Here is a 22,382-nt window from a genome sequence, read left to right on the forward strand (position 1 = left end):
CAGTAATCCCCAGCCAAAATATAAAATACGCGCAGCAACCGGAAAATGACACTGCACTGCAAGGCTCTTTTAACAGTCTAGCTCGGATCCCAACCCTAAAAACTTTTCTATCATCTTTATTATTACACATAACAAAATAAATCAATCTACAGAAGGAGAAAAAAAAAACAGCCCGGTGCACTAAGTATCTCGCATTTATGCAGGGTTCGGAAAAGGCATCCAGGGGTGTGATGTAGGCAGCCTATCCTAAAATCAATCCCCGAAACAGAAAAGAAAATAAGTTCTCACAAAAAGTCTAGGAAATTAATTTGATGATGATGATCTCCATCCTAGCCTAAGCTCGAGATCAATCTCATCTTCAATAGCTGAATCTCTCTTGCTGCTACCATCGTTGTGATTATTATCATTACTAGTACCATTAGATGCTGAAGTTTCACTAGTGTTAGATGAAGAGTTGATATTTTGAGGCTGGTTTATTGGAAAATTTAAAGATGGAGGAGTGCAAGAAGACATCAAATTATTCATAAAAGAGGGTGGGATGGTGAGAAGAGTAGAGGGATCCACACTAGATTTAACTGTTGAGGGGTTGAAGATAGTATTAGGGTTATTAGGTAAGGAGTAAAGAAGGCAAAGTCCACCATTTGTGATGAATTCTTGAGATTGAATTAGGAGGGTAGAATTAGCATTTGGGAAAGTGGTAGAGCTATTTGAAGCAAGTGGTGTTTGGTTGAGCTTGGCACGGTCACGGCGGTGCACATTCATATGACCACCTAGGGCTTGGGCGGAACGGAACTCTCTTCGACAAAAGGTACAAGTATAGGACCTTGGGGGCCAAGTTGCACCCATGGAATTGCTAGTATCTTCCTCAAATGCTCTGATTTCCCACGAATCGTCGTCATCTTTAGGGTTCCACATCCAATATCCGGCGGTTGAGCTAGGGTTCAACGGTGAGGGTGGTGATAAATATTGTTGTTGTTATTGTTGCTCACATTCAATAATCAACGGTTGAGCTAGGGTTCAACGGTGATGGTGGTGACAAATATTGCCGTCTGTTGTTATTGTTGTTGCTGTTGATGTTGGGATTGAGCCAGTTTTTGGAATTGAATCAAGGACAAAGGCTCAAGTTCATCACTCATGATGATAAGAACATATATTGTTGATTTTTGAGATAAGATGTGGAACAAGGATAAATGAATAAGGTTTAAATAGAGGATGGGCTGAATGTGGGGAAATGGAGACAAAAACCCTAGCTATACTGAAGATATATACAAGGTTTTCAGAGTATGTAGGTGTAGTTTAGCAGCTAGTCAAGACAAAAATGGGAATATAATAAGCCTCTCTAGTAGAGATTAGTAACTCTAATAATTTAGAAAAAAGACTTTGAGACTTAAGTATTAACGCCTTTTTCTTGGTATGAATTCATGTCGATGTCTCATTGGCAATCTATTCAAGTAGTTTAGGAGTTGCTCTTGATTCATGAGTGGATAATTAATTGATACTTGATGGAATATTGGATTAGACGAATTCTTTTTTATTTGAGCTTAGCAAAGTTTGGTTTTGGCACATACCTTTTGTCGTGGGACAGTGATTATCTCCAGACATTTAGATGCAACCAAGTCTTAGCTTGAACAACTAACATCTGTTTTTTGTCTTTTATTTCACAGGCATGTTTTAACTATCATAGTTTTTATACATCTTTTTATATATTAGAGACGAAATTTTGCAAGGTATAACCTGTTTGATTGGGCTTATGTATATTTGATATTCCTAATAAAGAATTTTGGATTTTCGTTTACCTCAAAATGGCCAACATACATACACAGTATGTCTTTTTACATACTGTGCCTGTAGGGTAATTAGACCCTTTAACAAAAAACATCCATGAGAAAGTATATTTATGATTTTTAACGTTTATATTGTATTTATTATTCCTATCTATACTTTCAGTAAATTTACCAATCGTAGCTACTATCTTAGATCACTTCCAAACAATAATATTGCGAACTTGTCTGCAATTTTTTGATTGCCTTTCCGAAACACATCTATCCTCTCCCCCACCCTATTTTGTTTGTTGTTCTATCCCGTTAAGATGACCTCATCAGTCATCTCTGGTATAGAATGGCGATAGTAACATCTTTTGTAAGTTACTCTACTGCCTAAGAGATTTACTAGTTGTAATTAATAAGTGACAAGATAACCTATCTTATATAAATCAAGAAATTACAGATGTTTACGTCTTCGGTTGGCCTAGGAGGAATAATCTTCTTTCATTACTGATTAATTCTCTTGTTTACTCCTAGCAGTCTACTAGCTAGGTTCCTAGGTTGTACTTGACCACTCCAATACGGAAATATCACTTATAATAATCAATTATTTGTACGTAACATTCGTTCATGTAATTTCTAAGTAAATAGAACTGTTGTACCTATCAGTTCTAACATGTAATTTCGTATTGAATTGGTTTTTAGTGATTAACGAGCCTACGATATCAAAAACAAAAATAAAAAATGCGCTGTAATATCTGCAAAGATAGATAATGGATCTTATCCATCGGATGGATATTCCTAATCTGGTTGGGTAACTGCATATATCTCTTTCAGTCACACTTGATTTAATAGTGACATACTCAGTTCCTGGAGTCCATTTTTACAGCTTGCTGAGAGCTTGTGAAACCTTGAATCTTATAGAATATTGCCCAGCTGTATCTTCTTGTCAAAATAGAACAAAATCATGCTCTTCAGAATTGTTTATGATGAATACGAAGTATGAGGAAATTAATTTAGTTTTAAGGTAATATCCAGTTGAATTACATGTTATACACAAGAAAGAAGAAAAGTATACAAGAATTGCATTCTAGAGTAATTTATTACTACGGAGTGCTAGTTAAGACAGATACCATATTCCCTTAACACAGTCCCCCATAATTTGGAGCGAATACAAAGGGGAAACAAAAACAGAAGAAGATAGATGAAACTGTATGAGATCTTAAATCTCATTTTGAGAATGGTTAAAGCCAATGCTATTCCAATTCACAACATTAATTTGTAATTCTACTTTATAGTGAATTTCTCATGTTTTCGCTTGCTAAAAGATAGAAAAACCTGTTTAAAATTTGCACATCATTATCAAAAATGATCTCTGTTATAGTACGATAACGTACATAATGTTTATACCATATTCCAAGTGATTTGCTGAAGAATAGAAGGCTAACATGTTTCATTTGCAAAATTTAGGGTCAGAATCCTAGTTCTAAGTTTCACACAATATACAATATTTTTCTGTTTTTTTTGGTTATAGATATGCAAGGTAGGATCAATCCTAACTCTACCTCCCACCAAAAGATAATTTTAAAAGAAAAATGTCCAATCAATTGAAAGGCTTCTACCCTTCTAATAATTCCTAAAAGAAAGCTACAGATAAAGTCTGTTCTGCCAATGAAAATAAAAGACTCAACTCCAGGTCACCTAACATTTACCACGATCATGAATGGCTTTTTTTCTAAACAAGCCATACTTTTGACCAGAGCTAGAACAATCAACTACATACCAAAGAAAAAAAATCAAAGGGGAATAAACAGGTGAATAGGGAGGAGGGGGGTTGGGTGGGGAGCTTCAAGTCTGAAACTCAAAGGAACACCTTAAATCATCAGGTAAGATACACCTAAAATCTGCTCGTTAACATTTAGAATCAACTGCCAACTCTCTCTGGCGTATGGTAATTATTAAGATGTCAAATACCCTTCTGCAATGTTATGTCAATTAAGGAACCATTTTCATACTGTTGTTTGGCCAGCCCATGTTTGCATACATTGGCATACCGTGCAATGGTTGACCTGCATTACCATAAGGTCCTTGTTCATGACTGAGAGGACTACCCCCATTTTCATCAGATGAGTCGCTTGAGGCATCCTGGGAAGGAAGGCTCGCCCCTAAGTGCGGAGCACCAAAGTTCAACAAATTGGAAGGTGGTGGTGTTGAAGATGGTGTCTTAGACTTCGGCTTCTTCCCTTCCGCAATGAAGCTACCCACAATCACCTGGTGATGAACTGAGGACAGTTACCAATTAAACAATATGCACTCAAATGAGAGTGCAGGAACAAAGGTAGTTAGAACAGCACCTGTACTGGTGTTGCAGCCGTAAGCAATCCTGCAACTCCACCGCCCAAAACTCTACCATCTGACCCGGCCAATGACACACTTAGACTACTTGTTCTTCCACTGTTACTTTCAGAACGCAAGAACGAACCTGATAAAGAGATGATTTCAAATCGGCCCTGCATATGAAGAATACCACCATATGCAATGACTGAAGAAACAAGTAGGAATACGGTAAGCGAAAAATTAGTGTAGACACTGTAATCATGTTTAGAAAACTCTGCATGCACATACAATAACACAATTATAGCAGACAATTTGACCATTCTAGCAATACAGTGGATATAAATACATGTGGAACGCACACTTTAGAAAAGATAGAGCCACCTAGCTAGTCCACAATCCGACTTACTAATACGGTCAAGATATCATTTCACAACGATTCATCACTAAATTAGGCTTCTCTGGAAGGTAAACTCAAATAACAAATGGTACTAACAACCAACTGTAGATCACCAGTCACCAACTGACGAAAGCCAATTTCCAAAGACAAAAACAATTAAAGTTTAAATTGAAATAGAAAACATTGATCTCCATAATATTTCAATGTCAATATTTAACCTCAATCAGTTGATGTTAGGATAAATATGATAACGGAAAGGCACATTTAAATTTCATCCTTCTACCTTCTCAACTGCCAAAAGATAGCCCTTTGTCTAACCAAGCTCAAGAAAATACTGAACAAAATCAGATTCCAAAAGAAATATTTGGCCCAGAGCAAATCTTTCTCAAAGCACAATGGAACCTATTACCAGTATTTGGCAAACACAGATATGATGTTGGAGAAACTCAGAAAATATGCACATCACCGTGATGATCTTATGTTATTTGATCATAAAATGTGAATGAGTTTTGAGTCCACAACACTCACCCAAACTATATCCCTCGTTTTAGAAGGCCTGATACTGTAAGTGTATCCAATAATAACCTAGTTCATTAAGGTGACCAGACGTGATATGCATTAATCCAGATAAAAACACGCTAACTGCTACCATTTTTGAGTCTAGCTAAGAGTTAGGTTGGAAAATAATGTTACATGTTAATCAAATGTTAAATATATTGATGTATAAACAGAGTTTTGCGGTTGGAAAGCAGACACCCCAACTAAAGATGTTTCCACCCCTTCCTCAAGTGATTTTCTCCCTGTTTTTTTCTCTTTTATTTACAAAAAAAAAAATAATAATTAAAATAACCTAGTGCTCCACTTCCTACCGCTACAAAGTTGGTCAATCTAGGATACTAGTACATGATACACAATTGACGCAGAGTTTCGCTCAATCTGATGATGAGATTGAGAAGCAAAGAAGAATATGAACGCAAAGGAAAGAAATAATTCGGGAGAATTCCAGAGGACAACCCTTGTGCTATAGCATCTCTTCTCGTCATCAAGGAAAAACATGCCAAGCCATGCTCGCAACCAAAAATCTGTGCCAAGTTGCTCTTGGTTGCAACTCGAGGTCAAGCATATTAGGACCTGTTAATTATTACTTATAAAGCCACCCTTTTGGAAGAATGAGACAAGCTTCACAAACTGCTTACTACAAACAAAGAGAGACTTTCTGAACAATCACTACCTTAGAATCAAAAGTGATGCGAGAGTGGATATTTTCATGCAAAAGATGTGGGACCAATAAAAAATAAAAGAATTAAAAAAAGAATAAATAAAAGATAATATCAAGTGGTGCAATTGGTTTTCACAAAAGCAGACTTGAAAACCAACTTGGTAACAAGATCTGCAACTTGCAAATGCAAATTGCAAAGAGAAAACATTCTGATTGGTTGCAAGATACAGCAGCTTCTACTATAAATAGGAGTATCCGTTCTTCATTTCATACACACCAAATCGAGAGAAGCAACACAGAGTTAGAGAGAGTAATCCACAGATTGTAGTCTGTGAGATAAATAGTGAGTGGGAGTAATATTGTAGTGAGGTGTTTAAAATAAAGAGTGTTATTTCTTTCGAAGTTGTGGTAGTCTTTTGACACTACTAAGTTGTAATATTATAGTGGTAATATTGCTCTGCTCAGGTATTGTATTTTACCCTGTTAAAATATTTGGTGTCGTTGTTACTCTCTTGTGTTATTGTTATTTTGCCGTGGGTATTATTCCTGGGCGGGATTTTTATTTTTATCCCAATAACGTGGTATCAGAGCCATGGCGAGTAATGGTCCGCTGTCTTTTCAATATCCCCTTCTCACAAAATATAATTATGAGAAATGGTGTCTACGCATGAAAGCCATTCTTGGCTCCCAGGATGTGTGGGAAATTGTAGACAGAGGGTATGCAAAACCCGATAATGAGGAAGCTCTGCCTCAAAATGAAAAAGATGTCTTGGCAAAGACAAGGAAGAAGGATCAACAAGCCCTCACGCTCATCCACCAATGTCTGGATGATGCCATGTTTGAAAAGGTGACAGATGCTACCACCTCAAAGGAAGCTTGGGAGATTTTACAAAATTCTCTCCAAGGAGTTGACAAGGTGAGGAAGGTAAAACTTCAAACTCTAAGGGCTGATTTTGAAGTTTTAAAAATGAATCCGAATGCATTTCGGATTATTGTTCAAAAGTAAAGGCTGTTGTGAATCAATTAAGAAATACGGGGAGGACATAGAAGATGTCCTTGTGGTAGAAAAGATCCTTCGCACTTTAACACCTAAATTTGATTTTGTGGTGTGTGCTATTGAGGAGTCTAAAGATTTAGACTCTATGATGGTGGAGCAATTGGAGGGTTCTTTACAGGCCCATGAAGAAAAGATCAAGAGGAGACAAGAAGTGCCATTGGAGCAATTTCTTAAAACTCAGGCATCCTTCAAGGATTATGGAGGTGAAAAAAGCTATTGAGGAAATGGACGAGGACGAGGCCGTGGCGGTCATGGAAGAGGAAGAAGTAATGGTAACAACTTCAACAATGAAATTACAATCCACCAAACATTCAGAGCTCGTGCTCGTAGACAAAGAGGAGGAAGAGGACGTGGCTACTACCAAAAAAATATGGACAAAGGTATGACAAATCAAAAATTGAGTGTTATAATTGTCATAAATTTGGCCACTACTCTTGGGAATGTCGTAGCAATGTTGAAGAAAAGGCTAACCTCATTGATGACAAGAAAGAAGAAGATGAGTCAACATTATTGCTGGCACTCAAGGAAGAAGACATGGATGATTGTAGCTCGTGGTATTTAGACAATGGAGCAAGCAATCATATGTGTGGATGCAAAGAGAAGTTTGTGGAGATCAATAAAACGATGAGAGGTAATGTGTCCTTTGGAGATACCTCAAAGATTCAAATCGAAGGGATACGATTCTGATCTCCTGTAAAGATGGTAGTCACAAGCTAATTCAAGATGTTTATTATGTGCCAAAATTGAAAAGTAATATTTTGAGTTTGGGCCAACTTCTTGAAAAGGAATATGACATCCACATGAAAAATATACATCTTTGGCTTAGAGATTCAAGTGGAATTCTAATTGTTAAAGTGCATATGGCAAAGAATAGATTATTTTCTCCGAATCTTAAAACAATTGATGCAAAGTGTTTGAAGACTAATGTGCAAGATGAATCATGGTGTTGGTACATGCGATTTGGGCACTTGAATTTTGAAGCGCTCAAACCAATGGGAGAAAATAATATGGTACATGGGATACAATCAATCAACCATCCAAATCAACTGTGTGAAGCTTGTCTTCTAGGAAAACATGCAAGGAGGAGTTTTCCAAAGGAGGCCATGTCAAGATCAACCAAGCCGCTCCAGCTTGTTCACACTGATGTGTGTGGACCAATCAATCCACCTTCTTTTGGTAAAAGTAGATACTTTCTGCTTTTCATTGATGACTTTAGTAGAAAGACTTGGGTTTATTTCTTGAATCAAAAATCTGAAGCTTTTTCTGCTTTTACAAATTTCAAAGTACTTGTGGAGAAAGAAAGTGGCTATGAAATTAAAGCTCTAAGGTCCGATAGAGGAGGCGAATTCACTTCAAACGAATTTAATGACTTTTAACAGTCTCATGGAATTCGTCGCCCTCTAACTGTACCTTATTCACCCCAACAAAATGGAGTTGTAGAGAGAAAGAATTGAACAATTCTTAATATGGCTCGATGTATGTTGAAAGCTAAAAGTATGCCTAAGAAATTTTGGGCCGAAGCTGTATCTTGTGCAGTTTATTTGAACAACAGGTCTCCAACAATGAATGTTAGATATCAAACGCCTCAAGAAGCATGAAGTGGAAGAAAACCAAGTGTCAAACACTTGAGAATCGTTGGGAGCATAGCATATGCTCATGTGCCACAGCAAGGGAAAGCGAAGCTTGACGATCGAAGTGTCAAGCATGTGTTTGTTGGCTATGATACGAGTTCAAAAGGATACAAGTTATACAACCCAAGTAGCGGTAAGGTGGTGGTAAGTCGCGATGTTGAATTTGATGAAGAATTGGCATGGGATTGGGAAGCCCAGGAAGAAACTTCATATGATTTTTTTCCATACTTTGGTGATGAAGAAGAACCAGAGACCGTGGAACCTGTGCAGGATACAACTTCACCTCCTTCTCCAACCAATGTTGCATCTCCCTCTTCTCAAGAAAGTTCAAATGAACAACCGCAAAGGACAAGGAGTATTCAAGAACTCTATGAGGACACAGAAGAAGTTACTAATTATGATTTTTTTTGTTGTCTCTTTGCTGACAGTGAACCAATGAACTTGGATGAAGCTGTTACAAACAAAAAGTGGAGACAAGCCATGGAGGAGGAGATTGAGTCAATAGAGAAGAACAACACTTAACAACTCTTCCCAAGGGTCATCGAGCAATTGGAGTGAAATGGGTATACAAAATAAATAAGAATGCTGATGGAGATGTGGAGAAATACAAGGCACGACTTGTGGCTAAAGGCTACAAGCAAAGGCAAGGCATTGACTATGAAGAAGTCTATGCACCTGTTGCCCGCATGGAGACAATTCGTTTGCTGATCTCTTTGGCGGCGCAAATGAAGTGGAAGATCCATCAACTAGATGTCAAGTCAGCCTTCTTGAATGGCTATCTTGAGGAAGAAGTCTATGTTGAACAACCATTGGGCTTCGTGGTCAAAAACCATGAAGATAAAGTGTTGCGGTTGAAGAAAGCTTTATATGGATTAAAGCAAGCCCCGCGAGCATGGAACAGTTGCATTGACAAGTATTTTCAAGACAATGGGTTTACTCGTCCATGAATATGCTCTTTACCTTAAAGTTCATACTAATGGAGATATCTTACTTGTTTGTCTTTATGTTGATGATCTTATTTTCACGGGATAGTATTTTTTTTATCCCAACAAAAGATGCATTCATCACTTAAATCACAAGAAAAATCTCATGCAAAAGACATATTCCAACTTCCATGCAAAAGACACATTTCATGCCAACACACAAATCAGTTTGACGGGAAATAACATTCAAATTTTGTTAAAAATTAACACATGACTGAAACAATATAGTCTATGTCCAAATTAATATCTTATAATCAAAGGTGATGTGACAATGGAACATTAACAGTGTAACGAATCAGCAAGGCATCATTCAGCTCAAAAGCATACAAACCTCGCAAGTCACAGTGCTACCCCCCATGGCTGGTTGCCGGAGGATGACATTACGAATGGCTCCATGTGCAGATAGAATGCAAACTGTACGTGGTCCTTGCTCTGAGAAAGCCAGTAGCTTCGACGCTATGTCCTTCAGCCAAGAAAACATATTCGCATTATAGTGAAAAGTAAACCTAAAACATGGACAGTTAAAGGCAAAGAAAACAAAGGTTTCACACTGCACTACTGTTGTGCCTTGTGAGACAACCAACCACAAATGCTGGAATAAAATGCACATTCTAGAACGCTAGCACCTTTAGTAGAAAGAAATGCATGGGTGAAGTTATGTGCTTCATTGAAATATGTTCTTCAAAAGATGACACATAAAGTGATCCCAACGAGAAGCATTCAATTCTTTGAATCACAACTTTGAGGAGTTGGATTAATATCCGCGTTATTGTATTTTTGATACTGAAATTACTTATTTTAATGCAATTTCATCGTTCTAGTAATAAATTCATATATGTTCAGTATTTTTTAATGTCGTGAACTGTCTCTTTCACTTCAAATAAGCACGATCTTCACTTCTTGTTTTTCACTTCAAGCTCTAAGGACCTTGCTGGTTTCTTTGTGATTTTTACTTTTAAAAACACCCATTAAGCGCAATTTGCTTCTCATTTTGGCTTGTTGTTATCTATGGCCCAAAATAATTTAAAAGAGAAAAAAGAAATTACCTCCCCAACGTTCACCAAGATTACATGTGGCGTAAAGCCAACTCCGCCTGTACCTGTCAACCATCAGGAAACCCCAACAGTCACTCTAATAGAGATATAATTTATTTATTTATTTTTATAAGGTAAAAGTTAAAATAGAGATATAAATACGAAAAAACAATCAAATTCACTGAGGAATGAGGACAATGGCAGCCTAATTCCACATGAAGCTGTTTCTAAAACTAAAGACAGATATATTTACGGAGTAAAATGATAGTTACTTGAGGGCAAAAGTCAATCCCTTTAAAATGTCCCGGCCTTACTTAGAGCATGTTTGACCAAGCTTATGGGTAATCAAAAGTACTTTTTTGTCAAAACAACACTTTTTGGATCATTTGAGATGTTTAATCAAGATGAAAAAGTGCGTTTGAGCAGCAACAAAAGCAATTTTCCTGCTTTCGGGAAGAAGCTACAAATTCTAGCTTCTTCCCAGAAGCAGAAAATTAATTTGTTCAAAACAAAAATATCCTTACAATAAATTTATATTTTTTCAAATTATGCCTCATTGATTTAACCTTTTCCTTTTTTTCTGCAATACTTTTGTTCTCTTTTTTCTCCATCAAATTTCTATTCTCTTCCTTCTATTCCTCTTTGAAATATTCTGTCTACTATAAATAGATATCTTTTTTTATATAGTAATTTAAAAGAGTAAATTTTTTTGAATTATATTGAATGATGTATTTTGATATCTTAAAATCATTATGTAAAGAACAAGTAATATAAGGTGCCTAATATTATTGCTTTGGAATAACTCTAATTTATATTAGTTAAAATCTTTAATTTATATTTTTACTTTATGTTTTATATTTTAATTGAATTTCGTTACAATATATATCTATATACATATCTTGCTTTTTAAATAATACCAATTACAAACTGAAACTTCACTTTCCTTTTTCATAATTTGATACTCAAAAGTACTTATTGTAAAGATTGATCAAACACAATTTGCTTGCAAAAAGTACTCAAATAAATTAGCCAAACACAAACTGCAACTTTGCAAAAGTACTTTCTCGAAAAACACTTCTAAAAAAAGCAATTTTTGGCAGCTTGGCAAAACATGCTCTTAATGATATCACTTGCTTCAACTAACATCTATAGCCTGTTTGGCAAAGCTTCTAAAATCAGTTTATTTTGAAAAGTTATTTTTTCAGAAGTAGTTTCGGTGAGAAACAGTTTATGTTTAGTTAATTAATTTGAAAAACGCTTCTGAGCAACAATTAATGTTTGGCCAAGGTTTTAAAAAGTGCTTCTAAATATATTTTTCTCAAAACTTTTCAAATAAGTCTTTTTGGGGAGAAGCTGATTTTTTCTGCTTCTCCAAAAATGCTTCTGCTTTTTTTTCTTCTAAAAGCTTGGTCAAACACTTCACTTAAACAAAGTGCTTTTGATTTTGGAGAAACTTGGCTAAAGAGGCTATTAGATTGTTGTCAACCTTTTAATACTAGAAAATATCGGTGAAATACTATCCTAATACTTTATCCTAAACTCTGTAAAATAGTTTATCCTAAACTTTGTACAATTACCATAAATCACCTACTATTTAATTTCCGAAATCGAACATTGAAAAATTAATATTCCAAGATAAAACATTTTCCACATAATACATTTTTATAGGAAAACAATTTCAAAATAGACCTCGCTTTTATTAAAATTAATTAAAAAAGGGAGAGGATGATAAATAGGGTACCTAGTGCGTCAAGCTGTTTCTTTAAAGGGGTAGGAGGTCTGCCTCTGAGCTTCTTAGAGGAGTTTTCAGAAGAGGGAGTGGCGGGCCCACCAGCAGCAACAGAATCAGAAATGGGAGTAAGTAGTGGAGTGGGAGAGAGGCCCAAAGCTATGTTGTTACCATCAGGACTAGGAGAGTACTTTCTGGGCCGCCCTCGTTTCTTCCTTGCCGGCGAAGAATCCCTAGGTGACGACGGCCCACCATCAATGTAATCTAAAGCAAATCCAGGGTTTTGTTGTTGCGGTAGTTTCATAGTATTAACGTTGTCAGGCAAACCGTACGAATTGCGTTGTTGTTGAGGCAGCGCCGCCATTATTCCGTGGGATTGTTGGTTGTGGGGGTGGTGGAGTTGGTGGGGTAGGGAGTGAAGATGGTGGTGGGGCTGATGATGACCGGGTTGGGATTCTTGGGAATTCATGGAACAAAGGAATCTTCTACTATGGTTGGAATTATTATGGTGATGTATAAAGGAAAAGAAAAAAAATGTGAAAATTTGAAAATGCAGGTTGGATTTTTGTTCTCTTTTGAGGATTTTGGGAGGGAGGGGGAAATGATGGTACGTTGTAAACTGAAAACCTACTACTCTCAGAGAGAGAGAGAGAGAGAGAGAGAGAGAGAGAGAGAGAGAGTGAGTGTACTGTGCACAGTCAAACTGAAAAGGACAAACCAAATAAAGGGACGAAAAATAAAAGGGCAACCTAAAGATGATCAAAGCAGAGGAGAAGGACAGCAATAGTCTCTCTCTCGCTCACTTTTTTCTTTGGGTTGGTACTTATTTGTTCGTTTAACTTTGAAAATTTGTTTTAGAAAGGAAACAAAAAAAAAACGGCTCTTTCCATGTCATTTTGTGCAATCATATTTGATTAAGAATGAAATTTAGAATTTTAGAATTTGCGATTTTAACAATATGGAAATATTTCATTTTTAGTAAAAATAAAATCACATAAATTAAATAGACGGTACTACTTATCGTAACTTTTAAACAAAATTATTTTTCAACTGAAAATAACACAAGATGTTTTTAACTTCTACGAAAAAACTAGTAATAGAAATTCTAAAGACAATTGCTCAACTAAACACAGGGCATATAGTTGTTTCTACTTTCTAGTATACCATCCTTCGACATTTGAGGGATTTTTTTCTTTCCCAAGTTTATTATAGCCTGTTTGGCTAAGCTTCTTCAAGTCAAAAGCATTTTTTTTTTAATTTAAGAAAAGTATTTTTTTTTTAAAATTGAAGTATTTGGCCAACTTTTTAGAGGAAAAAAAAAGTGCTTTTGAGTAGAACCAGAAGCAATTTTGGAGAATCATAAAAAAATATTCTCCAAAAAATAGTTTCTCTCCAAAAGCACTTTTGAGAAAAATTAACTTAGGAGCAATTTTTAAAAGTTTAGTCAAACACTAATTGCTACTCAGAAGTGCTTTTCACATAAGTAGCCAAACACGAACTGCTTGGCCAAAACACTTCTTAAATAAGCTTGTACACAATAAATTTGCGTCAAAAAAATAAAATCAAGACCGAAAAATATCGCAACAATCATAGTATTTTATTTCAAATATTTGAGTGTACAATCTCTATGAATCCTCTGATTCTTCTTTTCAACGGTAAATAAATTCAAGGGCCTTTGAGCTTGATCTTGAATATGTAGTTGTTTCCACAAACGATGATCTTGTTCTTTAGCTTTCGCTTGATTGTTTGAACTTGACCTTGATTCGTTCTTCGTTCTTGAGCTTGAACTTGAACTTGAAGCTTGAACTTGAACTTGAACTTGATTGCTTGAAGCTTGAAACTTGTGGAGGAATTTGCAGTGTTTGATCCACGAGCTCTTTCTTGCTTCTTGTTATAACTTCTGGTGTCTTTTCTGAGTTATGAAGACCCCTATTTATAGTTGTGGAACGGAGGAGTTGTGATAAGAACAAACTCTTTCCGACCAATCAAATTGAAGTGTGACATGGTCGCATTTGATTGGCCAGAATATGTCACTTGCACACATGGCACGATTTCATTGGCCTTTTAGTGTGACTGGGCATGCCTTGTCATTTTGGCATGTGGCATGGTCCTATTGGCTCTTCCGCTTGACTTGGCGCGCCACGATATTTGACACGTGGCACCAAATTGGGCCTCTAGGAAGATGACATCTTGGGCCTAATGAAGTGGGCTCATCACTTTAGCCCAAATAAATGGGCTAGCCCAATGGATTAAGACTTATTTATTAATCCATATATATTGGACTTATATAATTAATTCAATTATATTAGCCCGTAGTATTTATTGGACCAATATATCTTGAATTTAAAATATAGTCCAAATTATTTCTTGGATTTAATTTTAATAAGATTTATATGCCTACAAATGCCCCATGCTTCAAGACTTGTTGTGTGAATTTAAAAGACTAGGCTTGAAGTAAAAGAACTTCGTATGTACATATAGTTATGAAAAACATCCCATGCAGAACGTCCATTTTCAATGTATTTGACTTGATTAATGGAATTAGGCTAAATCCACGTAGATGTGATCACCTGTTTTAAATGAATTTTGTGTTTTTGAGGCCTTGAAAACCTCATCTAGAGTCGCTTCGATTTGCGTGCGCAATCCGGGTGTGTAGCCGGAAAGCTTAAATATGAAATTCTGTGAAAAATGCTAAATTTTAATGTTAAAATGAATAAATTTGACTTTGGTCAACATTTTGAGTAAACGGATCCGAACCCGTAATTTGATGGTCCCGGAGGGTCTGTAGGAAAATATGGGACTCGGGCGTGTGCCCGGAATCGAATTCCGAGGTCCCGAGCCCGAGAAATGAATTTTTAAAAGAAATTATTTTTCTGAAATTGTTAAGGAAAATTGAAATGATATTTGATTAGAACGTGTTGGTGTCGGACCCGTATTTTGGTTCCGGCGCCCGGTACAGGTCTTATATATGCTTTAAGTCATTTCTGTGAAATTTGGTTGAAAACGAACGTCGTTTGACGTGATTCGGACCTAAATTGGAAAATTTGATGTTTTATGAAGTTTGAAAGAATTCTTGGATTTTGAGGTTTGATTCGTTGTTATTGAGGTTATTTTGGAGATTTGATCGCACGGATAAGTTCGTATGATGTCATTGAGTTAGTACGTATGTTTGGTTAGGAGCCCCGAGGGCTCGGGTGAGTTTCGGATAGGCGTCGGAGTGTTTTTGGACTTAGAAAATCTGGTGTTTTTGCTGGTTGCTGGTGTCCAGGTTTTTGTTCTATGCGATCGTATTGATTCTTCCGCGATCGCATAGAGTTAATTTTGGTAGTCATTAATTTGTTCTATGCGATCGCATTGATTTTTCCGCGATCGCATAGAGTTAATTTTGGTAGTTATCAATTTGTTCTAGGGGTGTGCATTCGAATCGGTTTATCGATAAATCAAATCGATTATTTGTTATCGGTTTATCGATCTATCGATTTCGATTTCGATTTCGAAATTTCCTTATCGAGTTATCGATTTCGATTTCGATTTTGTCCTCTTCGGTTATCGGTTTATCGATAAACCGATAAGAAATACTTTAAAAAAATTAATTTTTTTTACCCTTGTTCTATAATACCCTTTCCTTTACCCTAAGTCCCTAACCCTATTATTTCATCTACCACATTAAGGAATGATCATATTCAAAGCTCAAGAGAATGAAGTTCAAATTAATGAAAAATAGAATTAGCCGTGATGATGCACTTTTATTTTTTTTTATAGCGTTGGAGTGTTGGTGGCATATATTTGATCCCTTACTTTAGTTTCGTTGCATGTGCTTGTCGACACAAATTTTATGTGATAAACGGCGTTCGTCTTATTTTAGCTTCTTTTGGTCCATATTAGTTAGGCGTGTTTATAGCGATATACTTTCCGTGGAATTCCGCAAATTTTCTTATTGGTGTAATCGATAACCGAATCGATAAGCCCCAAAAATCGATAAATCGAAATCGAAAAAATCGAAACCTTATTGGAACAATAACGATAAGCATATGTACAAATCGATAATCGATAAGTAATTATCAATAAGGGTCAAAATCGAATCGATAAATCGAATGCACACCCCTAATTTGTTCTATGCGATCGCATCAATTCTTCCCCGATCGCATAGATTTAATTGTGGTAGTCATCAATTTGTTATATGCGATCGCATTGATTCTTCCGCGATCGCATAGAGAAAAATCCGCCCAGTTATTTAAGCTCAGAAACAGAATGCATTACGGGGAATTGGCAATTTTTAATAAACATTTCCTTCTCCCAAGCCCTTAGGCGATTTTTGAAGCTTTTCTTCACCATAACCTCTTGGGTAAGTAATCTTTAACTTATTTTTTTCCATTTTCATCAACATCTATTAGATTCTAGGCTTAAAACATGGAATTAAAGGTAGAAGATTAGGGATTTGGGTAGAGTTAGGGTGTCACGACCCGGATTTCCCACCCTCGGGAGTCGTGATGGCGCCTACTCGTAGAAGCTAGGCAAGCCACGATCTTAGAAATCATTACTCTTTTTGTTTTTAATTCCTTTTTAACCAATTAAATAACAGCGGAATAAGAAATTTAGCGAAAGTCTTAAATAAAATATAAAACCAAAATATTCTGAAGACCAACACATGCCTCTAACCAGAACCTGTGTCACAACATCCACGGACTGTCTAGGATTACTACAAATAAGTGTTTGAAAGAAAGAACATAGTCTGTCTCGAGTACAAATGACAATAGAACATAAAACTGATAGAAGAGACGTCGGGTCTGCGAACGCCAACAGGGCTACCTCGGAGTCTTGGACTGAAGGATAGCTCCCAATCTACTGCTGGTGACCAAATGCTACTCCGGGGCCTGGATCTGTGCAAAAGAGCACATAGTGTAGTATCAGCACAACCGACCCCATGTGTTGGTAAGTGCCTAGCCTAACCTCGGCGAAGTAGTGACGAGGTTAGGACCAGACTACCAAATAAACCTGTACAGCTATATAATATACAACGGAAAGTAAAGCAGAAATAAACAAGTAAGGATGGGAGGGGAAAACATGTTGCGGGGAGGTAACAGTTCCGAATAAAGCATCAAGTAAGGAAAGGAACACATAACTACAATGTCAACAAGAAGCATAAATCAAACAAGTGCACGGCATCACCCTTCGTGCTTTTACTCTCGTCCTCACCAAGCAATAATATAATGAAAACGTGCACGGCACCACCCTTTGTGCTTTTACTCTCTTTCCTCACCGAAACAATTAGAATAATAAAATGTGCACGGCATCACCCTTCGTGATTTTACTCTCTTTCCTCACATATAATCAATAGAAATGGGCACGGAATGGTACATCGTGCGGCACGGCATCACCCTTCGTGCTTTACACTCTTCGGTAGTTCAAAACTGGAATTGGCACAATATCGCGAAGTGGCCGCCCTTGCTCAATTTGGCTCAGACCTTGATGCTGCGATTCCTCACAATAGCAAATAATGCACGGCATCACCCTTCGTGCTTTAACACTCTTCCTCACCCAAAGAACAATCACAAACAAGGGGCAAGGGAATAAACAAAACAATAATAGAAATCCCGGCAAGGGAACACAATTAACCAATTAAATCCCGGCAAGGGTATAACATTAACAATCTCAACATCCCGGCAAGGGAGATAATTCACAAAGAAACAAATATCCCGGCAATGGAAAGATTTAATAACTCTTTCTCTTTTGCTTTTACTTTTATTTTATAACTCACTTTACCACTTGAGCCATTGCTCCAAAGGGTTCAATCATTTCATATGCTTTCACAATTTTTTGTATAACCCGAGCCAATGCTCCATGATGTTCAAAGGTCTCAATTCCTTCCACAAACTTTTTACAATAACTAGAAATCATCACCAAAGCATGAAGAATACAATGAAATCAAGATATTCACAATATAAGGACTCACGATCATGCTAGACACCAACGTATAGATACTCGTCACCATGCCTATACGTCGTACACGACTCATACCACATAGCAAATAGGACTCAACTCCTAGTCCCTCAAGATAAGGTTAGACCAAACACTTACCTCGATGCCTTGAACACAACTCAAGTCTCAATTACAGCTTTACCCCTTGATTCCACCGCCAATTCGCTCGTATCAACATTTTGGAGAAGAAGGGTTGTTTGAAAAATCGCCTCTTATGTTTTTAGGGTTTTGATAAATGCAAAATGACTGAAAATCCCGTTTATTTATACCCCTCTGAGACCCCTTGTGCGGACCGCATTAAATGGACCGCGGCCGCACAGGCTTACCTGAAGACCTGCAGTTCAGCACCCTATGCGGACCGCACAAAGCCGACTGTGGCCGCACAGCCTCCACCGCGCCGCGCACAAAGGCGACCGCGACCGCGCTGGCCCCTCCGCGGTCGCACACAATTTCTCGCGGACCGCATTAGAGGTTCAGAGACCTGCAACTCCTGAACCTGCAACATCTGATTTTCTAAGCCTAAGGCATCCCGGAACCTACTCGAACCTCACCCGAGCCCTCGGAACTCCAACCCAAGTATACACACAACCTCAAAAATATTATACGAACTTATTCATGCGATCAAATTGCCAAAATAACATCATAAACATCGAGTTAAACCTCAAAATCCATGAATTTTTTTCAAACTTCATAAAACATCAAATTTTCCAATTTAGGTCTGAATCACGTCAAACGACGTCCTTTTCAACCAAATTTCACAGGAAGGACTTAAAACATATATAAGACCTGTACCGGGCGCCGGAATCAAAATACGGGCCCGATACCAACACGTTCTAATCAAATTCGTTTCAAATTTCCTTAAACAATTTCAGAAAATAATTTCCTTTGAAAACTCATTTCTCGGGCTTGGGACCTCGGAATTCGATTTTGGGCATACGCCCAAGTCCCATATTTTCCTATGGACCCTCTGGGACCGTCAAATTACGGGTCCGGGTCCGTTTACCCAAAACGTTGACCAAGGTCAAATTTATTCATTTTAACATCAAAACTTAGCATTTTTCACAGAATTTCATATTTAAGCTTTCCGGCTACGCTCCTGGACTGCGCACCCAAATCGAGGTGACTCTTAAATGAGGTTTTCAAGGCCTCGGAGTCATAGAATTCAATTAAAAACAGGTGATGACCCTTTGGGTCGTCACATAGGGCTTTTTGATTTTTCTTGATTTAGACCTCGTTTTGGGGTCGAATTTGAAAACAAATTATATATTGGGGCTCGTGAGTTAATGGGTGATTTGATTTTAGTTCGAACCTCGTGTTTTGACCAAGCGGGCCCGGGGTCGATTTTTGAGTTTTTGAGAAAAATGATGGAAAAGCTATAATTAGGCATTGGGTTCGAATTGTTTAGCATTATTTGATGTTATGAAGTAATTTGTGTATAGATACGATTGATTGGGAGCCGAATTTGAAGGGGGTAAAGCTATAGTTGAGGCTTGAGTTGTGTTCAAGGCATCGAGGTAAGTGTTTGGTCTAACCCTAGCTTGAGGGATTAGGAGTTGAGTCTTATTTACTAATTGCTTCTTGTTGAGTACGGCGTATAGGCATGGTGACGAGTATCTATATGTTGGTGTCGAGCATGACCGTGAGTCTTAAATTGATAGTTGTTGTGTTCTTAAATGACACTTCGGATGCTTTAAATTGATGACTCTTGATATTGAGTAGAGATTTAGTTTATTCTCGTGGACTTTATTTATGCTTGAGTACTGGTATTAATCGAGCTGAGTAAGAGTTGAGCTAGTATTTGGTTATAGTTGATTCTCCCTTGCCGGGATGGTTATTTTGATATTGTTGTTCCCTTGCCGGGAAATTATTATTATATTGCTTTTGTTTTCCTTGCCGGAATTTTATTGTGACTTTGTGTTGAATTGAAATGGGAGCGGGAGGTACGCCTACCACAAGTTATTGATTGAAATGGGAGCGGGTGGTACGACTACCACAAGTTATTGATTGAAATGGGAGCAGGTGGTACGCCTACCACAAGTTATTGATTGAAATGGGAGCGGGTGGTACGCCTACCACAAGATATTGATGAAATGGGAGCGGGTGGTACGCCTACCACAATTCACGGACAAGCTCAGTAGAGTCTGAGGAATCGGTACGGAGACGTCCGTATTTATCCCTAGAGGCTACAGAGTTAGGAAAAGTTTCACATTTGTTCTTTCTTGTCATGCGGTTTGGTTCCTCAATGCTAATTGAATTTCTATTTTGTTCTTTCGCAGATGGCGAGAACACGCCCTTCCTCATCTACCGATCAGCAGTCAGGGCCCCCAGCAGCTCCCACGAGGGGCAGAGGGCGAGGCCGAGTCCATGCTAGAGGCCGAGGCAAGGGCGGAGCTCAGCCCCGAGCAGCAGCACCAGTGGCAGAGCCTCAGGTTGATTTTCACGAGGAGGTTCCGGCCCCAGCAGTTCCGGTGGGCCCAGCTCAGGTCCCAGAGGGGTTTATTGCTACCCCAATTCTTCAGGATGCTCTGGTCCGATTGGTGGGCCTCATGGATAGTGTCACCCGAGCAGGTTTGCTTCTTGTAGCACCAGCCACTTCTCAGGCTGGAGGAGGAGCCCACACTCCTGCTACTCGTACTCCGGAGCAGGTAGCTCCCCCGATTCAGACTCCAGCAGTTCAGCCAGTTGGAGCAGCTCAGCCGGGTGTAGTAGCCCACGCCGGTGATGGAGCAGCTATGTCCGTCGATGCTTTGTGGAGATTGGACAGGTTCACCAAGCTCTTCACTACTACCTTCAGCGGTGCATCTACCGAGGATCCTCAGGATTATTTGGACAGCTTCCATGAGGTTCTTCGGAACATGGGTATTGTTGAGACCAATGGGATTGATTTCGCTACATTTCGCTTGTCTGGATCCGCCAAGACTTGGTGGAGGGATTATTGTTTAGCTAGACCAGCAGGATCGCCAGCCTTGACCTGGGAGCAGTTCACGCATCTATTTCTGGAGAAGTTTCTCCCCATTACACAGCGAGAGGCCTATCGGAGGCAGTTCGAGCGTCTCCAGCAGGGATCTATGATAGTCACCCAGTAAGAGACCAAGTTTATTGATTTGGCTCGCCATGCTCTTATTATACTTCCCACTGAGAGGGAGAGAGGGAGACGGTTTATTGATGGACTCATTCAGCCTATTCGTCTCCAGATGGCTAGAGAGGCTGGGAGCGAGATATCCTTTCAGGAGGCGGCCAATGTGGCCCGGAGGATTGAGATGGTATTGTCACAGGGGGTGGTCATTGGGCAGACAAGAGACCCCGTCAGTCAGGCCGATTCAGTGGTGCCTCGTCTGGAGGCAGAGATTCGTATGATAGGGGTCATCCTTCTAGGCCTTTCTAGTCAGCCCTCCAGGTTTCTCACGGTGCCTCAGGTGGCCTTGGTTCTCACACGCAGTATTCCGATTAGCAGTCCTTCAGTGCACCACCAGCACCTATCAATGCACCACCGCTTCAAAGTTTCAAGGGGTCGTCAGCCCCAGCAGTAGAGGCTTGTTTTACTTGTGGCGACACGAGGCATATTGCTAGGTATTGCCCTCGCGCACCAGGTGGCTCTCAGCATCAGAGTTCTCGTGCCATGGTACAGGCACCAGGTGTTCCACAGCCTGCCCAACCAGCTAGAGGTGGGGGTAGAGGTGCTAGAGGAGGAGGTAGAGGTCCTAGAGGTGGAGCTCAGGCCGCCAGAGGTGGAGGCCAGCCAGCAGCAGGCCGTCCCAGAGAGGTAGATCAGAGTGGTGGGGCTCAGCCCCGATGTTATGCTCTTCAGGCCAGACCCGAGGCAGAGGCTTCAGATGCGGTTATTACAGGTACGGTTCTGGTTTGTGATAGGGATGCTTCAGTGTTGTTTGATCCGGGGTCTACGTATTCGTATGTGTCATCTTATTTTGCCCCGTATTTGGTCATGCCTGGTGATGCATTGGGTATTCCTATTTATGTGTCTACATCGGTGGGTGACTCTATTGTGGTCCATCGAGTCCATCGTTCTTGTGTTGTGGTGATTGGGGATCTTGAGACTCGTGTAGATCTGTTGCCTTTAGACATGGTTGACTTCGATATTATATTGGGGATGGACTGGTTATCACCTTACCATGCTATCTTGGACTGTCATGCCAAGACTGTGACCTTAGCTTTACCAGGTATGCCTCGTCTAGAGTGGAGAGCGACTCCTGGTCATTCTACCCGCAGTGTTATATCGTATGTGAAGGCTCGGC

General features: G+C 38.8%; 2 protein-coding genes across 3 annotated transcripts; both read right to left on the reverse strand.

The window, feature by feature from the left end:
• Window positions 1–264: 264 nt before the first annotated feature.
• LOC109236685 (transcriptional regulator SUPERMAN-like) lies at window positions 265–1,446 on the reverse strand. The gene is made up of 2 exons (XM_019402882.1): window positions 1,066–1,446; window positions 265–955 (listed from the first exon to the last, which is right to left on the reverse strand). The coding sequence occupies exons 1-2, from the start codon at window positions 1,134–1,136 to the stop codon at window positions 304–306; spliced, it is 723 nt and encodes a 240-aa protein (XP_019258427.1). The 5' UTR covers window positions 1,137–1,446; the 3' UTR covers window positions 265–303.
• A 1,915-nt stretch (window positions 1,447–3,361) lies between these two features.
• On the reverse strand, window positions 3,362–12,927 carry LOC109236686 (AT-hook motif nuclear-localized protein 13-like). Of its 2 annotated transcripts, none has more exons than XM_019402883.1 (5): window positions 12,163–12,925; window positions 10,434–10,486; window positions 9,719–9,850; window positions 4,118–4,273; window positions 3,362–4,034 (listed from the first exon to the last, which is right to left on the reverse strand). In XM_019402883.1, the coding sequence occupies exons 1-5, from the start codon at window positions 12,617–12,619 to the stop codon at window positions 3,759–3,761; spliced, it is 1,074 nt and encodes a 357-aa protein (XP_019258428.1). In that variant the 5' UTR covers window positions 12,620–12,925; the 3' UTR covers window positions 3,362–3,758. The 2 variants fall into 2 exon arrangements, with proteins under 2 accessions (XP_019258428.1, XP_019258429.1); XM_019402884.1 differs by having other exon boundaries at window positions 3,944–4,045; window positions 12,163–12,927.
• Window positions 12,928–22,382: the final 9,455 nt, after the last annotated feature.

Source organism: Nicotiana attenuata, unplaced genomic scaffold (genome assembly GCF_001879085.1).
Source record: "Nicotiana attenuata strain UT unplaced genomic scaffold, NIATTr2, whole genome shotgun sequence".
NCBI classification, from domain to species: domain Eukaryota; kingdom Viridiplantae; phylum Streptophyta; class Magnoliopsida; order Solanales; family Solanaceae; genus Nicotiana; species Nicotiana attenuata.